A 20445-nucleotide genomic window follows, 5' to 3' on the forward strand; every position below is an offset into this window, starting at 1 on the left:
GTATCTGTCTCATATATCGTTGGACACCTGAACCGCGCCGTAAGGGAAGGGATAAAGGAGGGAGTGAAAGAAGAAAGGAAGAAGAGGTGCCGTAGTGGAGGGCTCCGGAATAATTTCGACCACCTGGGGATCTTTAGCGTGCACTGACATCGCACAGCAATTTCCTGCTTAAAAATCCTGTATGTTCCCAGTGCTGATTTCGTCAGCATCCCTGTTTTCCACAGAGCTCTCTCGGTTTCTTTAACCTTTAACCACAATAGATAATAAAAACATGCTTATAAACTAAATTATAACCAGCCATAAGTATTGAAATAAAATATCAATGAAATGATTTGCGAAGATGACATCGCGTCCGCGAGCAGCGCAGCCGGCTCGGCGAGACAGGAGTAAAATTTAAAAAAAAAAAACAAGACAGGAGTAAAATTTCACAAGGCATGGCTAGGTGGCTTGAGCCACCGCGCGATTTGAAGGGTTCAGCCGTATCCATCCATCCATCCGAGCTCCGTGGCGGCGCCGTGGCCACCGTGGCCTTGAGCCTGTTGGTCACGTGGTGCGGAGCAGCTGCTGCTGCCGGCGGCGCCGGCTTCAGAAGATGCGGTTGTGTGGTTATTGTGACGCGCGTCCTTTGTTTCAGTCTTTGCTCTCTCATCTCTTGCAACTCTCCTACTGTCTGCACGTGGCAGCGGTTGTGGCTCAGCTTGAGCCAGTAGGCAGGCCCGTGCACATTTAATTCTTCCTTCATTCGCAACAACAACAGCAGTCGCCGGGGCAAAGATGGAGAGCAGAGGAGAGGACGAGCTGAGCTCGGCGGCTCTGAAAGAAGCCAGGGCTCGGCGTTGGAACGAAACCAGGAAGAGGCGGCGAGCCGAGGAGACGGAGGAAGAGCGTGCGATACGCCTCGATAAGCGGCGTAAGAGCGACGCGGTTCGGAAGGCGCGCCTAGCCGTCGATAGTGAAACCACGTCCAGGGACGAATATGAAGAAGGAATGCCCAGCGAAACGGAAAGCCTTCAGCTTATGGAAGAGCGCTCAGCGGTTCTCAGAGAAGCCAAGGCTCGGCGTTGGAACGAAAGCAAGAGGAGGAGGCGAGCCGAGGAGACTGAGGAAGAACGTGCGATACGCCTCGAGAAACGGCGTAAGAGCGACGCGGCTAGGAAGGCGCGCGAAGATGAAGGAACGCCCAGCGAAACGGAAAGCCTTAAGCTTATGGAAGAGCGTTCAGCGGTTCTCAGAGAAGCCAAGGCTCGGCGACGGAACGAAAGAAAGAGGAGGCGGCGAGCTGAGGAGACGGAGGAAGAACGTACGATACGCCTCGATAAGCGGCGTAAGAGCGACTCGGCTAGGAAGGCGCGCCTAGCCGCCGATAGTGAATCCGCGTCCAGGGACGAAGATGAAGGAACGCCCAGCGAAACTGAGCGGCGAAAGACTGAGTTTGCGACTCGACTGAGCGAATTCCACGCGGCCACCCGCGAGTTTCACCGACGGTTCACAAACAATCCGCTCGTCATTCTGTGTGGGGTGCGCGAGAGATTGTGGCCGGTGAGTGAAACCATGCAGGGCACTCTTAGTATGGCCTTTCCTGATTGGGACGAGGTGAACCATTGTGTCATCAATTTCAAGCCGAACCTAAGCGTAGCCAGGCAGATGTAGCTCTTGCGTCACTCCAGGTTTAACCGGAGCTAAACCACAGCCAATTTTATGCGGTCATTGAAGTGGCACGCGGCACCGTGGTTGCCTAAAGGTGGGGAAGCGTCTTGCTTGACTTGTGGGCTTCCCTGAAATGACACATTTGCATACTGCCATGTGTGCTGTCAACAGAAATTGCGCAGGTGGCAGGAATCGTTCAATGCGAAGTACCGGTGCAGCATTTATTAAAAAATAGTACTAATGGTCCATCCCCTGCAGCAACAGGAAAGAGCGTTGGCGGGCCCATAATATATGTGCAGTTACTCTGCCGACACCATGTAAACTGGCAGCGCGTACAACTGCAAAGGCGAATATGGCAGACACCATTCCACATGTGAACTAACCTAGTGTCGTACACACGCGTAGCAATGTGGCTCTGCAGATTACAGACCACTGACTGTAGACCTCGGGCGGCTGTGCAGTAGCATTACGTGCCCCATCGACGCGCGTCAAAACTGAGTCGTGCCAGCGTATTTTTGAGTTTAACGTCCCAAGGCTGTACGTAGATTGTGCGCAAAGCTGTTTTTGAAGGGCTCCGAATTAAGATAATTTTTTTTAGATATCTGTATGGTAAATACGGCATCTGTGATAACTGAGACCATACGGCAGAAGCGGCTAGGCAAGCGTGACACTGGTAGGAATAGCAATGCGTTACCATATTCAAATCAAATCAGTTTATTCGGACATGAAACACGCTACGTGCCTACGGAATGAGGCAAAAGGAAGCTAATTGCAAACTTCCTGACAAGGCCTCACACCGGATTACACATCAACTGCAGAAGGATGGACAAATCCATTTTCCTAAAAAAAAAAATGAAATAACACACATAAAGAACTATCAGATACCATCAATTTTGACAATAGTTAGATATTAAGACACATGGCATTATAAACAGAAAAATACAGCAGTAACGCTACAATTCGCGACGCAAAAGAAAAGATGATGGGACTAGGGAAAACACTACATGTCATAAGTATTTGGTGCATCAGGAACAAGTGAACATAGGAACTTCATTTCCTTTTTAAATTGAAAAATAGTTTTACTAGTTAAAGCATCATGGATTATTCATGGATAGGCATTACATACTGTAGTAATTTGGTTATCTATGTGTTGGTTGCCATAGTTAGTGCGAGTGCAGATAAGTAACACGTAGATTGTAGTCGATATTTCTGTTCACGTTTGTCTGAAAGATGTGATGTCCTGCTTAATTATCTGAAAAATATGTACAGCAACAGAATACTTATGCCACAATGGGAATAGAGGAATATAAAAGGCCTGAAATAAGTGGTCGCCCATAGGAGGGTCTGGGGTCAGATTTGTTGCATGTACCCTCGATTAAATTGCAGTGTACCAGTTTAGAATGAATTAGAGAAAAATACAGCTGCCTTTTAGTCTGCATGGGCAACAGGTGCCTGATTCGATTGAGCACACCAATAGATCAAGCTACATGCAAACGAACATGATTTACATGGTCATATCAGCCGTACGCACTTGCTAAAAGCCTCAAACTTCAACAGAATGGGATTCATTAATGCGCACCGACATAGTGAAATGCGGTTTCATATTTCGCACAAATCTAAACGTGGCACAATTTGATCTGTGACACTCTGGGTGAGCAGCCTAGTGCCAAAGCCATTGAAACACCACGGAAAGGGAAAAAAAAAGATAGCAGAAACGTGTGACCAGCACGCACGGCGGAAGCAAGCACATCGAGCTGAGCAAGCACAATTTGAAAACACGAAGAAAAAATATACGCGAAATGCATTCGTGCTGCAGTTTCATTCGAAGGTAGCCTTTAATTTCAGTTTTCACTTCGTGCACCACATGGTTATGCACTCTGGACACAAAACTAGGCGCGACGAAAACAGCGCCCTTTTAGGCTGTTTTCTTGATGCCGCACGCACGAGCTGCTCCCTGTCTAAAGCACGAGAGTGTGCAAAATATATTCGCAACAGTGTCAAAGCACGAAGACAGCCTCGAGCAGGCGCGCTCTTCTCTCACAGCGGCATCCATGCACGAGCGAAGAGAGCATAATGTGCGCGAAGCAAGCTCCTCTCGGAACGGCGCCGAAGTGCGAGCCAAAAAGACCGAGCGCGTGCGCACAAAACTAGTCTCCTTCACGTGCATGTGACGCAGACACACACAAGTCAGTGGCAAAGCTCGTCGTGCTGCCTGATCAATTACGAGGAGTCGCTCAGAGAGAGTGCTGTTCACTGGCGTACATAGCGCCCTCTGGCCCAGGTTGTTTCCCTTATGAGACCTCGACAAGGTCCGTAGCCGACAGAGTTCATTAGTGTACCCTATAGGTATAGTGTTCTAGAATTGGGAAGTGTGCCATCTGCCGCCGGCGAACTGGTCGTTTCAGCGATGACCACTCCAGGCGCCATGAGAGGGCGCTGCATGTAAGAGGAGCTCGATGAGCACCGAGCAGACAGCTGGAGAACCCCCTTCGTCGCCGCTAGTTCTTCGCACCCTGAAGGAGCGCAATAGTAAATTCCGTTGCTTTAGCTCCCACACGCTTGACTAAATGTATTAAACCGATTCTGTGCATGAATAATGGAACTAGTGTCCTATGTAAGCGGCTGTCGTCGTGAAAAATATGTATAAGCAGAGAGACACAGGCAATGCAAGATACAGATTACCGATAAACTGAGAACGTTAACGGAAGGTCCAGTGACGAACGTCTTAGCATATTTTTATGACCACAAAATTGCATGATCGGAAGCGTCGTTTGATGCGGGCTAGACTGAAGTCCTCCGTCGACGACACTCACGCGGACTAAATACGTAATGGAGGGTGTTTTTATAGGCTAGGCTAGCGTACCTTGTTTGTGCCACATGTAACCAGAGGTATGCGAAGATTGCTTGGACAGAGAAATTATACTAGAGGCTGTTGAATACTTTATTTGAATGTGGCGGATACGTTATGAACAGGCAGTTGCATACAAAACGAAATAGATCAGCAAGAGCTGATACAAATTAACGCAGGAAACCACACAGCGGACAACCTCAAAAACCAACAGGACGTTATGAACAGGCAGTTGCATACAAAACGAAATAGATCAGCAAGAGCTGATACAAATTAACGCAGGAAACCACACAGCGGACAACCTCAAAAACCAACAGGATAAACAATTTGCGACTTAAGTAAATATGTAGTTCAAGCATATGGTACAAAATGTATAAAACGCGACATAATCATATGAAAATGTCACTGATGAAGTATGAGCAGGTGAATTGAATTAAGCTGCTAAATTGGAAAACTCACATACAGGTAGAGTCATTAAATAGAGCCCTCAAATGTGATTATTGACACCTCCTCAGCTTCAGGTGCTTTACCTTCTCTGCTTAGAGCTCTGCTCTTGGTTTAGTGACTTTACATAAAAACGGAATCACATGAGGACGTAGAACTTCTCTATGCGAAGCGTCATTTCTCTGTCATGGGTAGGGCATCCAAACTTGGGAACCTTTGCGCTTTGCAATAACATTGCAAAGTCACTTATGCTATTTGCATTAATCTTTCTTGAACTGAAAAAAATTGTAAACGCATTTGTATCCGCAGACGGATAAAGAAGACCTCCGTGGTCAGATTTTGAGATGAAATCATTTTCTTCTTTTTGTGCAGCGCACAATTTGCTCAAAATGAAATATGCGGAAAAAGTACTGCATTTTGATTTCTGCATCAACTTTCGAGCCTCATATCCTGCAATATAAGCTATGAGACTGCTAGAACAGTGCTTAGTGGCATACTTAAGATCATCTGGAGGAAGGGTATTCAAAGTAGCTTTGACGTCCTCGAACCTTCTCTCATCAACCAAGCGATCAAGTTCATCAATTGGACTTGAAAGAAGCTGGGTGGGCTCCTCGCTTGTACGGCTAAGTCCAAGTAAGGAATTGACAATTTCAGCACTACAATTTCTTGTTTTTGGGGGCTTTGCTCAGTTGTAAAATGCCAGAGCATTATTTGTCACTAAAAATTGAGCCGGTGTGGGATGATCGTTGCAGCCATTAAATTGCCTCACGATGATGCCGAAGAGGTTTTCCAATTTGTCTTGGCTGAGTCTCTATGTGAGGATATACGTAAAACTGCATTTTGCAGATAAGTAGTCGACGAGGTCGATTGTAGACTGCAAAGTTACCCGAAAGCCTTCCGTAGTGCTGTTGTTTAGGAGCCCATGCTTTGAGTCACCTGCATGTTTCGGCCATTCTGTGATTAAAGAAAGAAACTCTTTAAAAAAAAAACGGCCGTGGCTTAGCTTGGTTAAGCCTGGTGATTGCGAAGCAATAGTGTGTTATTCTCGGATCAGCTGGTAGTATGGCTGGTGGTAGTCTTGGGTTATGCTAGTGTTACGACTTACAGTGAATCATCTAAGAGGAAGTCATCCGCCGAATCCGTGTATGCCGACAAACATTTCCCTCACCAGCGTGCCCATTACAAAATCTTCCAGTATCGATTGGCCGACGGTGCGGTAACACTCCATTTTCTCCGCACGTTCCTTCTCGAGCCGCTGCTGCCGCTGTTCCAGGGTTTCTTGGACACGCCTCTGCCGTTTAGTCGCGTTCCAGCGTTGTGAACTAGTAGAAGGAGACTTACTGTCGGGCAAACTCATAATTTCTTCCTTTGCTTCTGCTGTTTCCACAGAGGAGGTCGCACGTTGTCGCCGAGCTGCATACTGGGCACGCCGCTTAGAAAGTCGTTCTTCTCGTTCTTCTTCCGTCTCCGTAGCTTGCTGATGCTTCCTCTTTGCATTCTGCCGAGCTGCCTTGTTCGTAGGCACCATCGCAACATCTGGCTGTATGACTGCCTTGGCGAGAGGAGCGGAGCTGTTTTATACAGCTGGTGTGACGTCACTCTGACCGTAGCGCCCCTGGTGAGAGGAGCGGGAGTTAGGCCGCCGTTGGTGGCTACCGCCTCGCAACGGCGTGAGATGGGGCCCCGTTTTTACACAGCTGGTGTGACGTCACTCTAGGTCACGTGGTGTGACGTCACGCAGCGAGGTCACGCTAAAGGTCAATGGTGCCTACCACCGCCTCGCCACGGAACAGGCTGAAGTGCGACCTAAAGTAGTATTGCTTCGCAATAAAAAGCTGTGTCACCAGAGTCCTGTCTCAGGGCTGATGTGGGAACGTGTGACGTCATGATTTTCACTAATTTTGACATTCTTAGAATGAACGCTTCCGTTTCATGTGCCTATGTTCCAAATATCCTTTCAATCTCTTTTGGATAGAAAAACAATTCTATAACACTTCTTCACTGAAAATCGCGAGTGCTGATCCTACCCTCATTTTTTGAAAACTATTTGGGTATAGATGGATTCCACTATGAGGCATGACTTTCAATGTAACATTGTTTCTGTCCAATTTCCATGCTTCTCAGATGAAATCAGCGTGTACACGGCCTATCGGCATGTCAAACCCAGTCTGCAGAAATGCATTTCAGACGATTTTCAGCAGATGAGGGAAGTCAGAGAAGTGAAGCACCCGCTTGTCGTTCACCGGATGCGGGCAGTTCGCTCTGATGTTTTTCGCAGAACCTGCATTTCAGATGAACATATCGCTACACGACACAGTTTGAGTACGTGTGCTTAAAATTATGTATTTATGCTTGGGACAGCTGTGCTTACCTTTTATACCGAGCATTTTCCACATGCTTCGGTTCCAGCTGGCACCGTCGCACGTGACTCCCTCCACTTGCAGACCTGCCCGTTCGCACAAAAGGGTTGCTTCAATGACGATCTTCGTCAGCACATCTGCCTTCACATTGTTTTTAGAAGCAAAGACTTCGAAGATCTGCAGCCACTTTCCTGAAGTGGCACACATTCGGAAATCGCGGCACGCTACATAAATTACTTTTAAGTCATGTAGGATTAAGCATTGCCGTACCTGTGAAAGGTTGGAACACAATCACAAGTCCATGGTCAGCAAGTTCTTTACCGGAGCCCTCTGCCTCAAACTGTCCCAAATCGACAAATCCTTCTACGCAGCCTGCATGAGGAAAATGACATCAAAACAAAAATTACATCCACGAGATAACACCATCATTTGCAGCCAGAGAAAGTCCATGGTACGTACCGGAACTTGTTACATCGATGTGCTCCGAACGTTTTATTTCATCGAAGACGATTATTCCGTGCTGACTGAACTTGTCCATTTCCTTTACCTTTCCTTGCCAGGCCGTGAAGACGTTGAGATTAAATCCAAAGCCGCTTTTAAAATGCTCCATTGCCTTCTTTAAGCAAGTGCAGCCTGGTAAAGTCAAAATGTTATGCTGTCTCAAATGTTCGTACAGTTTCGAACTACGCATACGCATTAATATGCATTCGAGGATCCATTCATCTTCGTATCTTCCTTTCTTTTTGATCTTCGGCGCGCTGCTTCGAAACAGGTGCATACGGCCGTTTGTTGCTTTTTCCGGAAAGCTCTTAATTTTCTGTGAAAGAATTTCTTTAGGTATTTGTTCATTCATAGCCTTCATGCGGTTCAGGCTCATGTTTTACTTAACGTTTCCTTCATTCTTCGCAGAGTGCGCCGTGCATCGGTGATTTTCGCCATAACCACTTTTCAGGACCTTCTTCTGGAGAGTTGATTCAGAATGAGTTTCCGCTGGTATTTACAGCGAATGCATGCGGCATCATTTTCTTTCACTATGAGTGAGCACTTCTAATTTTCCATTGTACGCGGCGCACTGGCAGCGTAATGGTTCTAGGCCTGCGCCTGGACACAGTGTCAGCTTGCTCACATCACTGATTAAAATTTCCGCATCTTCTTGCAATCCAACTTCCTCCTGCTTCCACTTTCTCCCTTGCAATCACACCTAAGTGGCAGCTGTCTTTTTGTCCCCTTCCACTTGAATTCTCACCAACTTTTTCATCGCTAGCCTGCTGTCATGATCTGTTGCGTCTTCTTCGCACTCAGTGTACAGGAATAAATCTGCACAACTTGGCAATGAAATTTCTGACCAGTTCTGAGGAATTTTAAGACTAGAAAATGACAGCGATAAGACATGCACTTCATGAGCCTCACTACTCGTACCTTCATCCAAATGCATTGCCAACAAGCTGTTTTGATTATTTCCCTTTCTTTTCGTTGTTTCGGCACAGGAAGCAGCTGATCACAGATATTTCGTTTTTTTTTTTTTTTCGGAAGTGATTTCGAAATATATTTCAGCGTGCCAGGAAATATCACTAACAAGGCTGACTTGTGAACTGCATTTTCCAAACTTGTAATAATATTTCATAGGTACCCATGCTTGGCTTTATATGGTGTGCGAGTGTTCCATTGCCCTCGTTCCAGCCATTTTCATTTACTCTGCATTATATGCATCGTGTCGCTGAATAGCTACAAACATAAGATTCTGTTCAGTAGAAGAGAAAATGTGCTTAGAACAGCTTGTAGTCCTCTAATTGAAGACTTGCATGGATTACCAACCTACCTTTTCTGTTTTCATTTATTTTAGGCACAAGGTCTTGCATTGGCAGCCGGGACTCCACAGTGTTCCGGGGATGACGGGGAGCATGACCTAATCTTCTCGAGAGAAGGGCACGTTGGTGCAGTGATGGGTGCCTGTGCTGCCCGTGGCTATTCCCTGGCTACTCTTCCAGTGCCTGGAGTTGGCACGCAGACAGAAATGAGACAGGAAGGTAAGCCTGGCAATTCCTTGGTTTGGCCATGACCCTCAATCCCCCTTCATGTCTCATTTTGCAGCAACGCAGACACCAGCGCTTATGCGCACAAGGAGCACTCAAACTTGTAATCTATAAGTGACCAACCTCGCAGATCTCGACTACACTTTCAGGTATTCACAGAGTTCCTGTGTTCCACTGCTTCTCTGTCAGTAAATGTGCTTGTGTCTGGTTGCAGGCTTACACTCGTCTTAGCTGCCTGGGCCCCGTGTCAGGCGCGCGATGTGGCCTACCACTGTGCTAGCTGGGCTGCATGTGGTACTTCCAAGTCTCGTATCCACCTGAGTCAGGAGCCCTGGTACAATCCTTCTGATGCTAGCAAGGTATGCTCATCTTGGACATTTTAGCCTGGAACGTGTAGTCTCATGTTCATATTATTGGAACCTGTATTTGCTAAATTTGGAAGATTCAGTGCAGTCTACACCTGCTTTCCTACGAATATTTGCTGGATCACAGTAGTCCTTGAGCCTGCCTAAGGCTTGGGTCTGTTTGTCTGCTGGAAAGCACTTCTTCTGTTGTGTCAAACTATGAGAAAGGAGACTGTCAGAAGATGGTGGAACATGGTACACTATGCTCTGGCTAGATGGCACCAGATAGTGGCATGTGTGGGGAGCTGCTCTGGCATGCTTGCTGTTACCATTGGACTCCACAAGTGCTGGGCACATATCCAAGGGGGGACTGAGGCCCCCCCACGATACAAAAAATTCTCTTGGGCCGCTCCCAAAAAAAATTTCTGGCTATGTGCCTGACAAGTGCCTAATGCTTACTCCTAGGACATGGACAGGATCTTTGAGAGTTCAAAGGAGAAGCTAAGCTGAGATATGCTCTGGGGGAAGGCAAGGCTTGAAGAGAATCCATACCGTTGGGACCAAAGGGGCAGCAAAACGGTAAGAGTGGGAAGCTCAGTGATAAGTTTGAAAGCCCTCAGGGAGGCACAGTGTCTGGGAGGGAGCCACCAAAGAAACAAGGGTGTGAGGTGCATTGGGGGGGGGGGGGGGGGGGGGGGGGGGGGGGGGCAAGAAGCTTGGTTTGCATCAAAGGCCAAGTGGGAGTGGTATTCCTTACAATGAGCAGTTCCATGCAAAGAACATTCAGAGTGTTGTGCAGCATTTGTATTGTGTGGCATTGTGTGGCTTCGGGGTAGCTGCAGTGAACTGTTTTTGTTTTTGCCTAAAGAGAAGGTGATCTGAATTGGTTTGGTTGCTAGTTGATGGAGTGTAACATCTAAAAGCGGCTTAGGCTATGTGGGATGCCATAGTGGAGGGGTCCGGCTGATTTAACTACCTGGTGTCCTTTAACATGCACTGGCATCGCACAGTACATGTGCCTCTAGCATTCAGCCGCATCGAAATGCGGCTGCCGCGACTGAGACCGAATCAGTGTTGTTGTCTTTTTTTGTTAACGGCCAAGCACCATAACCACTGAGCCACCACGGCAGCAATTACCATATTTACTCGAATCTAGGCTGGTCTCGATTTTATGCCGACACCAGAAATTTGAAGGCCAAATAAAAGGAAGCTTTCCTCAAATGTAAGCCGGATGCAAAAACACTTTAGAATGATAGCAGGGACAGCACGAAAACGGCATTTATTTCCAAGGAACTACTCCCGTTCACTCGTCCTCGTCACCACTGACCTCGTTATCACTGTCCTCTTTGTACAGAGCACAATCTTCTGTGCCATCAAGTGCACTGGAAATGCTGCACTTTCAAAACGAGCGCGCAATCAAGCTTTCCAGGATGTCATCCCAGGCTACAGCAATCCAGCTAGCTACACCTCCTAGCGACACGCGCTTGATGCGGCCTGTTGGAATTAGCTCGCGCATTTCACTGCTCCCGTGGAATGCCTCGCTCTCTTGTCAGCTCTCTCACTCTGGCCTGTAGCACTTCTGTGGTCACAGGAAGTGCTGCTGACGTCCGCAATTTCACTAACTCTGCCAATGTTGATTCCACTTTGGGATGGCAGCCTTTCTTCGGGCCTGTGAATGCCCTACTTGTTGCAGCGCAAGCAAAAAAGGTCATCATGACTATGACAAAATCCTCGAATCTAAGCCAATCTAAGAGTTTCATTTATAGTGTTTAAAAAAAAAAACCATCGGCCTAGATTCGAACAAATATGGTATCTGAATCTAATATTATTTTACCCTTTGCGGTCCGAAACTATTTCGCTCATTTTCAGTGCCGCGAAAGAAAACAGCAACTGTGCAAAAACACTTCAGCGAATGTTTGTTTTTGAGGTTTCTCTGCCTGCCCAAGCCTCTCAACGATATTTTGGCAGTGTGTACAATAGCTCGAAGCATTCCCCTGGGTGCAGTCCGGGATTTTGGCAGAAAAACAATGTCTTCCTGTCCCCACAAGTATTTTGGTCACTGCAAACCGCGCAATCTTTGCTACTTTGGCCAGGGAGCTTTTATGTGAAGTGAGGCCTACCATCCAGCCTTTCCTTGCCGTCCAAACACATAGGTCCGCTTTATAGTGCGGGCCCTCACATCACCGACCAGCTGGTCGATGAGCTTCTGGCGGTACTGAAGATTTTTCTCCTCCTTTATGCCCTGTCTGAGCTGCTGAGTTCTCATCAAAATGAGGCTGTTTGCAAATTAAACTTCAAGAAGCTATAAAAACAGCTTCCTCTACAATTTCATGCTCGCTTGTCACCAGAGCCACAGTCTTCAGTGCAGCCACCGTCGTCGCTGCCGCCACTTCTGTGGAATCACTGTCTTCTTCATCTGACGGAAGCACATAGTTGTATTTCTCACTGAAATCAACGTCAGTTTCACTGAAAGGACAGCAATTTTTGCTGTAGAAAGCACTCTGCAACAACGCGGCCATGCTGTGCTGCCAGCAGCATGTAAACAACTAAAATACAAACAAAAAAATCCAGTTTATTAATTTTCTAAGATTTCATGCTCGCTTCTCACCAGAGCCACAGTCTTCAGTGCAGCCACCGTCGTCGCTGCCGCCACTTCTGTGGAATCACTGTCTTCTTCATCTGACGGAAGGACATAGTTGTATTTCTCACTGAAATCATCGTCAGTTTCACTGAAAGGACAGCAATTTTTGCTGTAGAAAGCACTCTGCAACAACGCGGCCATGCTGTGCTGCCAGCAGCATGTAAACAACTAAAATACAAACAAAAAAATCCAGTTTATTAATTTTCTAAGAGGTGGCGCATCCTGCGTAGCAAAAGAAAAACAATTTCATAATGGATAAGCTTGCCGAGCAATGCCAGAGAGCGGGCCGCTAAGCCAAGTCTCGTCGGGCTGCGCTCGACTATGGACCGCAAAGGTTTAATGCTGCAGTAATATCTCATCGTGTTCTTGCTGGATTAGGACAGACATTGATCTGGGCAGACAGATGGCATCATTGTGTTCCAGAGGTGGTGTAAGGCAGTTGTATGACTGGTAAATACGCCAAGTTTGCCTACAGAAATTTTGTTGGTCCGCAGGCGGGCATTACAGGATCATGTGCCGAGTGCCAAAGGTCTTCACCTGTACGTGTGGAATAGCCAGTCATGGACAGCAAGCTCGTCACTGCAACCAGCCATACCAGACCCCAGGCAACACAAGTGGAGGAAAAGCATGGTGCCTGCACCATCTAGCCCACTGTACAATCAGTGTGCCTCGTTCACATCCATTTTCTGCTTTTTTCATGTGGGTGAGAATTCAGCATTGATGTAGCCATTAATGCTGAGACATTTGGACTAAACTGGCTTTGTAAGTCCAAAAATGTTCGTCTGCTAAAACTGCGAGAGCAGTTTTTGTTTAGTGGCAGTATGGCATCTGTTAGCTGCTGTGACAGGTGCCCAGTAAGTACTACTCTCACCATAAAGTGTACCTGTAGCCATGCTTTTATTCGCTCTCTCTACAGGAACTGTGAACATTGTACACACAGAGGGCTTGGCAGTTTGTTGTTAATGTGATGTGCTCCCAACTTTATCCACTGACCTATTGCTGTTCCGGCTGCAGTATGAAAAAGTAACTCAGCATGTGGGCCTTCATGTCGGTGTGGGCACAGAATGTGTAAAAGTGGTGTCAAAGCTGTGATAAAGAAATCTGTACATTTATTTGGATGTTTTATTGTATAGTACACATCAGATTTTATTTGGTTGAGACAATGAATTTATTAACAGGATATTGAAAGGTCCTTGGCAGCTCTCTAGTCAATAATTTATTTTACTCCAATAATTGCGAGGCAGCATAAAAAATTTTTATTAGGTATGGCAGTTTGGTACTTTCACCTTGTTTCTCTCAGATGCACCCTACCCTCTGCAAGAAGGTTGTCTCGCTTGCCAGGATAAGCAGCCTTTTCAACAAATTTTCAACCAAAAATTGTCCTTTCATGTCATCTCATTCATGTCATTTCAACGTCACATGCTCCATTTGCACAGTGGCGGTTGAAGGCTGTCACCTGTTGCTTGGATGCAGAGAATCACATTGGCACGCTAAAGAACAATCATCACTGCAGAGCTGTCGGGCATGATGACGCTGAAGAAGCAGTTTTCTAATGCACGTTCCGCAGGAACCATCCATGGGCAAGCGTGATAAAGCAGTGACAAAGGAAGCAACAGAAACTTAAAGGATTCGAAAATATGACACAACAGGCAGGCCTAAAAAAATTTTAAAGTGGCTGTGCTTGCAATGAAGCGGAAGCTAGAGGTGCAAGGTGAATGGCTTCCAGAAGTGCACTGCTGTCTTGCACTTCAAAGCTGACCTGCAGGCTTGGAAGATGCTGCCTTGCTTTCTTGCTTCTGCTCTGTTGCCATAAAGTTATGAGATGCAGTATGGAGAGTGAGGCTAACACGATTACTTCCTTTCGCTTAAAAGCAAATGGTGCACGAATATGTTGCGCATTGTCTTTGGCAGTAGTTAGCAGCCTCTTGTTGCAGCTTGTCCCTGAGCATCTTAGTAGTTGATCTTGTCATTTCATTTTATTTTATTTTAACAAGACAGTGTCCGTTTTCACTACGCACAGAATTGGTATCAAAGGAGTACACACGCTAAATATTTTTTGTTTGCTTCTTTGGAATGGTGTGTGAGATATCAGTATATATGGATTGCCATTTGTAATTTTCGTACAGCCAGTCAATAATTCGTAATTTAATTTATTCTATCATGCTGTTGTGGTTTTGGCTTCGACAGCCAAACAGTGGCTGTGTCATGCGAGTGAACTTCATTCAGTTCATATGAGGTGCAAAAAAGTGTGGTATAATTGCTGTTGCAATATTACCAATGCCTCATGCATCATAACAAAGAAGAACATGTGGCCAAAGTTTGGTGTATGTATGTACAGTACTCACGGATTGAAATAGGACATTCGGAGCGCGTGGCCGTCGCTTCATGGAGCGCCGCCCGTAGACGCTCATGGAACCAATGTGGTGCATTGTGGTATGGCGCGAGAGGGAGAACATCTACAAAGCAGAATTGTTCCTTCCAGTAGCCAATGAGCCGGCCTGTGGTTTACCACATGCCTGCGTGGCACTGCAAGGCTAGCGCTCCGAATGTCCTATTTCAATCCGTGAGTACTGTACCTTTTTAATGAGGTGAGCGTTCAGATGTGGTCTGCACCACAGTTCTTTTGTTTGTGGTTCTGTAATAGCACGCTGGTTTGGGCCAGTTGGTTCCTATCTATGCTGTCCTGTTTTGTTTGTTCCTTGTCTTGTGTCTGTTTTTCATTTGTGCTATGAATTTTTTCTGCTCCTGTGGCTCTATGCTGGTACATAGTTTCGGTATAAAAAATTTGGGACATGAGCTTCTAGTCCATGCTAAGTTTCAGAAAATTCAAAACAGCCAATTGAGGCGATCTGTATTTACCACTGCCTTTGTTGTGGTTCCTTGTATGTACAGCTACTATCATCACTCTGGAGCACCTTGATATCTCGCCCCTGAAGAGAGCATGACTGAAGGAAGCAGCTTCCCCTGTCACACCAGTGCGCATGTCCTGGCTAGCCGGAATCATGATCCTTGGCTTTGGCCTGTGACGTCTGTTGCACGTGTCGTCCTGTGTCATATTGGCCGACCCTCTCATGTCAGTAGGCCCAGCAACAATGGTGTGCTGGCGTCTGCTCTGCATCCATGCATAATTGTAATTGCAGTGTATATATCTTGCAGATACATCTCGGCTAGTCATATCACTTCACACTATTTTTCCATGTTTATTTGTTGTAAGTTTTTAGTTGGGGTTGCAGTGAAAATTTGTGGTGGTGTAAGATATGTGCTGTGACGTGCTCATGGATGTGTGTTCAAAGCTGTTGGCAAGTTTCTAGTTTGTTTCTGGCAGATCAGGGTTCCTGACAATCGTCACTTCTACTCACTGTGACCGGTTTCCTCTTCATGAAGTATGCTGAAGTTAAAGTAATTTAGGACAAGCTTATCAGTCACATTCAGTTTATTTGTTATCACCCAAGTATGTATGTGGACAACCTTTGCATCCTTGTACAGATTCATATAAACATTATTGGGGCCTTATACTTCAGTGAAGTCTGACTGTTGTATGTTGAACAACACAAGGCAAGAAAGCAAAGCACTGTGCTTCCATCAAATTTAGCCAACTTGCTGAGTTTTATGTCATAGCAAATGCACTTGCTCTCAGTGTAGGCTGTGTCTTTGTGAAAAAGCATCATAGTATGTCTAGTTTTGTAAAGTTGACTCACTCTCTCAAGCAGGTATTATCTAGTATTACATAATGAGCAGAGAGAGAACTATGTGTATGTTCTTGTCATTTTCTACAAACAAAGGTGTGACCCAACTTGTGTGCTGTTTATTTCGCCACATTGATTCCTGAATGCTTGACGTGAGAGTAGAGCAGCCTTGTGAAGAGCAGATTTTGACTGCCGTTCATATTGGCTGACATGCGTGCTCTAGTTTTCATTGGTAGTTCTCTCAGCTCGACTTGAAGGGAGATGGCAGAAATCATCTTCAGGAGGTGCTATTATCCCTCTGGCTATTTTGATTACACACAAGACACACTCATATTTAGTCACTTTGGTACAAACAAAAATGTACATTAATTCCAGGGTTCCCATTGTCTGCCACATCTTACTGTGTTTACATGGATTTAACACTTTTTTTTTTTCATGCCAAAAATAAAACTGGAAAGTCACCCCTTGCATTACAGTCAAATATTACGCAACTGCCCTATTGTTTGATGCGCTGTATAGGTCGACCCCGAACTTTCGGAAACAGAAAAAAAATAAGTTCGAATGTTTTACAGGTCGGCCAACGGAAGCTCTGAGCTACAAACATTCACCTAAGGAAACGGAGCAACCCTGCCCACCCCTCCCTCCTGGGAGCTAGTCAATAAGCGCTATCTTTGAGTGAGCAACTTTCAAAAGAAGTGTAGGCTTCTCTGAGTGTGAGCACCCCTATGCTTGTAATTCTTCAGACATTTGTGCTGGACTACAAGGGTGGTTCTGCCATCTGTTTTAACTTTGTAGAAGGTCTTGTTTTTTTTTTTCATTCTCTTGCTGTGACCGCTGTGTCGCATCAAGTTTAGGGGCCGCACGTTGCTGCCTCTCATTGACCTTGCTCGCTGCAGCGCAAGGTCATTGCATCCCTTTTCCGTCTCGCTCTTTTATCCTTCATTCACAAGTTGCAATCTCTGATTTGTCTGGACCACTGAAAGTGCTCCCTCCATGCTCACGATTGCTTTGGGATGGTAGGCTGCGTGGGACCTTCACGACTATGGACTGGAGTGGAAGCTTTTTCGATTCCATATGCAAGCCAAACTAAGATTCGGAATCTGATAGTTTCTTATTCGAGGAAAAGGCGAGTTGCACCGCATCAGATTCTGATCCTAAAACAATCATCGCACAAGCCAAAGCGAAACTATGTGGAAAAAAGATTTCTCACCCACATTGTTAATTTCTTTTTTTTTTTCCATATGCTGGACATACGCCTCCTAAATGCCATCATTCTGTGCCACTAAAATGGTGGCTGGTAGACATTTGGGGAATTCTGCAGGAATGTCGTGTATCAGCTGACACAACGGAACGGAGGTGGGGGAGGGGAAGCAGTGACGACCCAATCGGGCTTATGCCGCAACACTTTTCACAGATGGTTCCTCAGAGCCAATCTCAACGAAGCTGCACACAGTGGAGGTGCAGCGCACGTGCAAACACAGCTTGACAGAAAAAAGAAGACTCCAATGTTATATGTACCAAGCATGTCAAAGGTTTGTGCTTGGATCCGTGCTTCAAGCTCTCGTGTGTTCTGCATTTTATTGATATTATTAGCAACAACGGGGGACATTTCAATGCGCATTTGCTGTTATGTATGTTATCTGACACATTCATAAACAAAAATAAATAATTGTTTGTTCTAAACTGTGCTTTGCTGTTATCCGTTATCTGACACATGTGTAAACAAATAAAAATCATTCCCTGTGTTTGTTCCCCAGTATTCTAGAAAAAAGACAGTGGGGGTGCATCACTCCCACAAGAACCCAGCATTGGGAGGGTTAAAGTTAGTAGACACCCTCACCATCCATATTGCCACCAGTGTCTCAGGTTAACGACAACAATCTGCAAATGCATGGCAGGCTTAGCGTTGCCGCTACACGCAAAAATGCGATCTGGCTTACTGTTTTCCTTTTTATCTGTATCTGATGCTGTTTTTGGCAACAGTGAACTGGTACACTTGAAACTTTTTTTTCTCAGCTGATTTTCGTCACAATGCCCTGCTTTGCCCACTAAGATGTGACAAGCATTTTTATATGTGCATGTTGTGATGCACCTGTTTCATTGTCTATCACATTAATTCATTGCCTTAAGGGATGGTCACTCGGATATGCTCAGTGCAAGAGCGGTGTTTGATGTTGGTGGTTGGCATTGTTTCTATGTAGACTTGTCACACTGTCAGATGCTACTATTTATTACTGAATATTTTAAATTGAGCCCAAGGTCTCCATTCAGGAATGTTTATTTAGTTTTCCTCTGGGGTGTGAAGAGTACTGTAATCTAAAATTTGGCTCTTACCGTTCGGATTAGAATGATTTGCGATCATTTCAAAATTTGTCCCACCAGATTTAGTTCATTGATGCAGCAGTGTGAGGTTTTTAAGTGAGATGGGCCATAAGAGAAAACATTGAGGAATACCTTGAATTCAAGAAGGGAGATGAGTTAGTACCTCTTGCAGTCAAAGTATGTATTAGGACTCGCACTTAAAAAATAGCGAAATCGCACGCACACACGCTCCCTCTCTCATGGTCTAGGAGCTGCAAGAAAAAGCAAGAGCACTCTCATATTTTGACAGCAATAAAAAATGCTCACAGATTAGTATTTCTCTGAAAGTACTACAGCAAAGAAAAGTTTGCAGGTGGACATAAAGTAGTGAAATATTCTCTCGCATATTAACAGCGAAACCATATCAGAGTACATTTGAGCCTTTAATAATAAAATTTGCAGAGGAAGCAATTTTTCTTGAGATTTTTGGTATGGTAAAAATGAAACTGTGTATTGTCAAGAATTAAACACGCATCCTGTTAAAAATGACTGCCAGAGTTCACCTTAATTTGCTTTGTCTTGTTTTGTAGCGACTTCATAACTCTGCCTTTGAATGGTCACACGCTTTCTGCACCTCCTTCACTGCCATTATTACAGTGGGATAACGAGGCGATGTTAAATGCTTCAAGCACGTCACACTATAGACCTTTTCACAAGCAGGTCCACAGGCACACCGCCATATTGGCTACTGGACTGTGCATGTAGTACAGGAAAGAGTTGAGGATTTAGCTCTCCCACGTTCTCCCCACAGCCCAGACAAGCGGTTGTCTCGAGGGTCGTGAAAACGTCTATAAAGAATCTGCTGTCGAGCTAGTTGGTGCATGATACAAGAAAACTTCAGCTAACAAATAGACAACACACAAGGGAAACACGGTACACGAGCCTGACTAACAGCTAAATTTTATTCAAACCACCACATATATAAGGAATGAAAGGGGGTGGGGGGTGTAACAGCCATATTCTTGAAATGGGTCTCGTCCAGGCCACACCACATTACACTATGAAGCACTTCGGCTGCCATCCTCGTCGAAGCGCAGAATGAGCCAAAGGCGCATGCGCTTGCAAATCGACGACTTAGGCCTGTGGCAAAAATCTAGCATTACATACACAGCACTGCTTGGGGCACATACCACCCCTGTTCTGTCATCATCACTCTCTCTGTTTTTTGTTCTTTTTCATGGACACCTTATGTGTTATCGCTTGCGAGCAATGAGTAAAGCTGTAATACACTTTTAAACAACCATTGTGCAGTAAACAGTATTCTAAATATGGATAACGTTGCAAAAGAGCTTTAAAACATTCCGTGTTGATGAGAAAACAGGTTGTGTGTGTGACCAATGTGAAGGTGCCACAAAATCACTTGAACGAAGTATTCCTGCAAATGTGTGTCACACAATCGCATAGTACTGTAGTGGCAAAAATTTGGTCTTCACAGGCCAGGATGTTAATTTGCGACCATCAACGAAAACTTGCCAGTCAATTATGTGCACCCATCATACCAGTGTATTGCTGCCACCTAGTATGCGGGACCAAAATGACAGAAGTAAAACGATTCACAGGCGATCAATGCCATTCATGCGGCAGAGTATGCATTAGCACTAGTGTTCTCTCGAACGGAACAGCCGCTGCTGCTGACTGGTTCAGACCGTGCAAGGGTGGAATGACCCTGTCCACCAGTCACTATGAGGCATGCCATACCCTACCTCCATTTTCCCAAACCAAATTCAGCAATTGCAGTGTAACATGACGTATGTCCTCTCCATCCTTCACCACTCGTCGCCTCCCTCCCTCTTTTCATCTTATGCATGTCTTTCACACCATGCGCTACTCTGCAGATTGCCCTTTTTGCAACGCACATAAAAAAATTGCCATGGCACATAGCGTACATTCAGAAATGAAGTGAAGGTTGAAGCAGTGTTCTAGCGCAGTTTGTCTAGTCTGCCTGCTTTCCACAAGGTGTAGAAGAGAAAGAATTTGTAGAAAAAGGATTTAATGTATAATACTGAAATTTGTACAGAGGGTTGGAAGCATTACTAACAGAAATAATTTTCACTAACATTAATTCAAATTAAGCATTTTGA

At 45.5% G+C, this 20445-nt stretch overlaps 1 protein-coding gene across 6 annotated transcripts; it reads left to right on the forward strand.

The window, feature by feature from the left end:
* The first annotated feature begins 471 nt into the window (after positions 1–471).
* Positions 472–18854, forward strand: LOC144128293 (uncharacterized). Of its 6 annotated transcripts, none has more exons than XM_077661602.1 (7): positions 558–1539; positions 9143–9326; positions 9391–9481; positions 9547–9691; positions 12812–13020; positions 15210–16207; positions 16288–18854. In XM_077661602.1, exons 1-3 carry the CDS (start codon positions 775–777, stop codon positions 9444–9446), a joined length of 1005 nt encoding a protein of 334 aa, XP_077517728.1. In that variant the 5' UTR covers positions 558–774; the 3' UTR covers positions 9447–9481; positions 9547–9691; positions 12812–13020; positions 15210–16207; positions 16288–18854. The 6 variants fall into 6 exon arrangements, with proteins under 6 accessions (XP_077517724.1, XP_077517727.1, XP_077517726.1 ...); XM_077661603.1 differs by having other exon boundaries at positions 12812–12979; positions 16288–17683; XM_077661599.1 differs by adding an exon at positions 10142–10255 and having other exon boundaries at positions 589–1539; positions 12812–14649; positions 14886–17683.
* The last annotated feature ends 1591 nt before the right edge of the window (positions 18855–20445 follow it).

This window comes from Amblyomma americanum, chromosome 4, assembly GCF_052857255.1.
Source record: "Amblyomma americanum isolate KBUSLIRL-KWMA chromosome 4, ASM5285725v1, whole genome shotgun sequence".
In the NCBI taxonomy this organism is placed as follows: Eukaryota; Metazoa; Arthropoda; class Arachnida; order Ixodida; family Ixodidae; genus Amblyomma; species Amblyomma americanum.

What these genes read in the sequence shown, in the direction of transcription:
- LOC144128293 (XM_077661598.1), top strand. Translation starts at nt 775, where the DNA reads ATGGAGAGCAGAGGAGAGGACGAGCTGAGCTCGGCGGCTCTGAAAGAA. An exon ending in TGCGCGAGAGATTGTGGCCG is followed by an intron (nt 1,540 to 9,142) that starts GTGAGTGAAACC and finishes CATTTATTTTAG; the next exon opens with GCACAAGGTCTTGCATTGGC. An exon ending in GACAGAAATGAGACAGGAAG is followed by an intron (nt 9,327 to 9,390) that starts GTAAGCCTGGCA and finishes CTCATTTTGCAG; the next exon opens with CAACGCAGACACCAGCGCTT.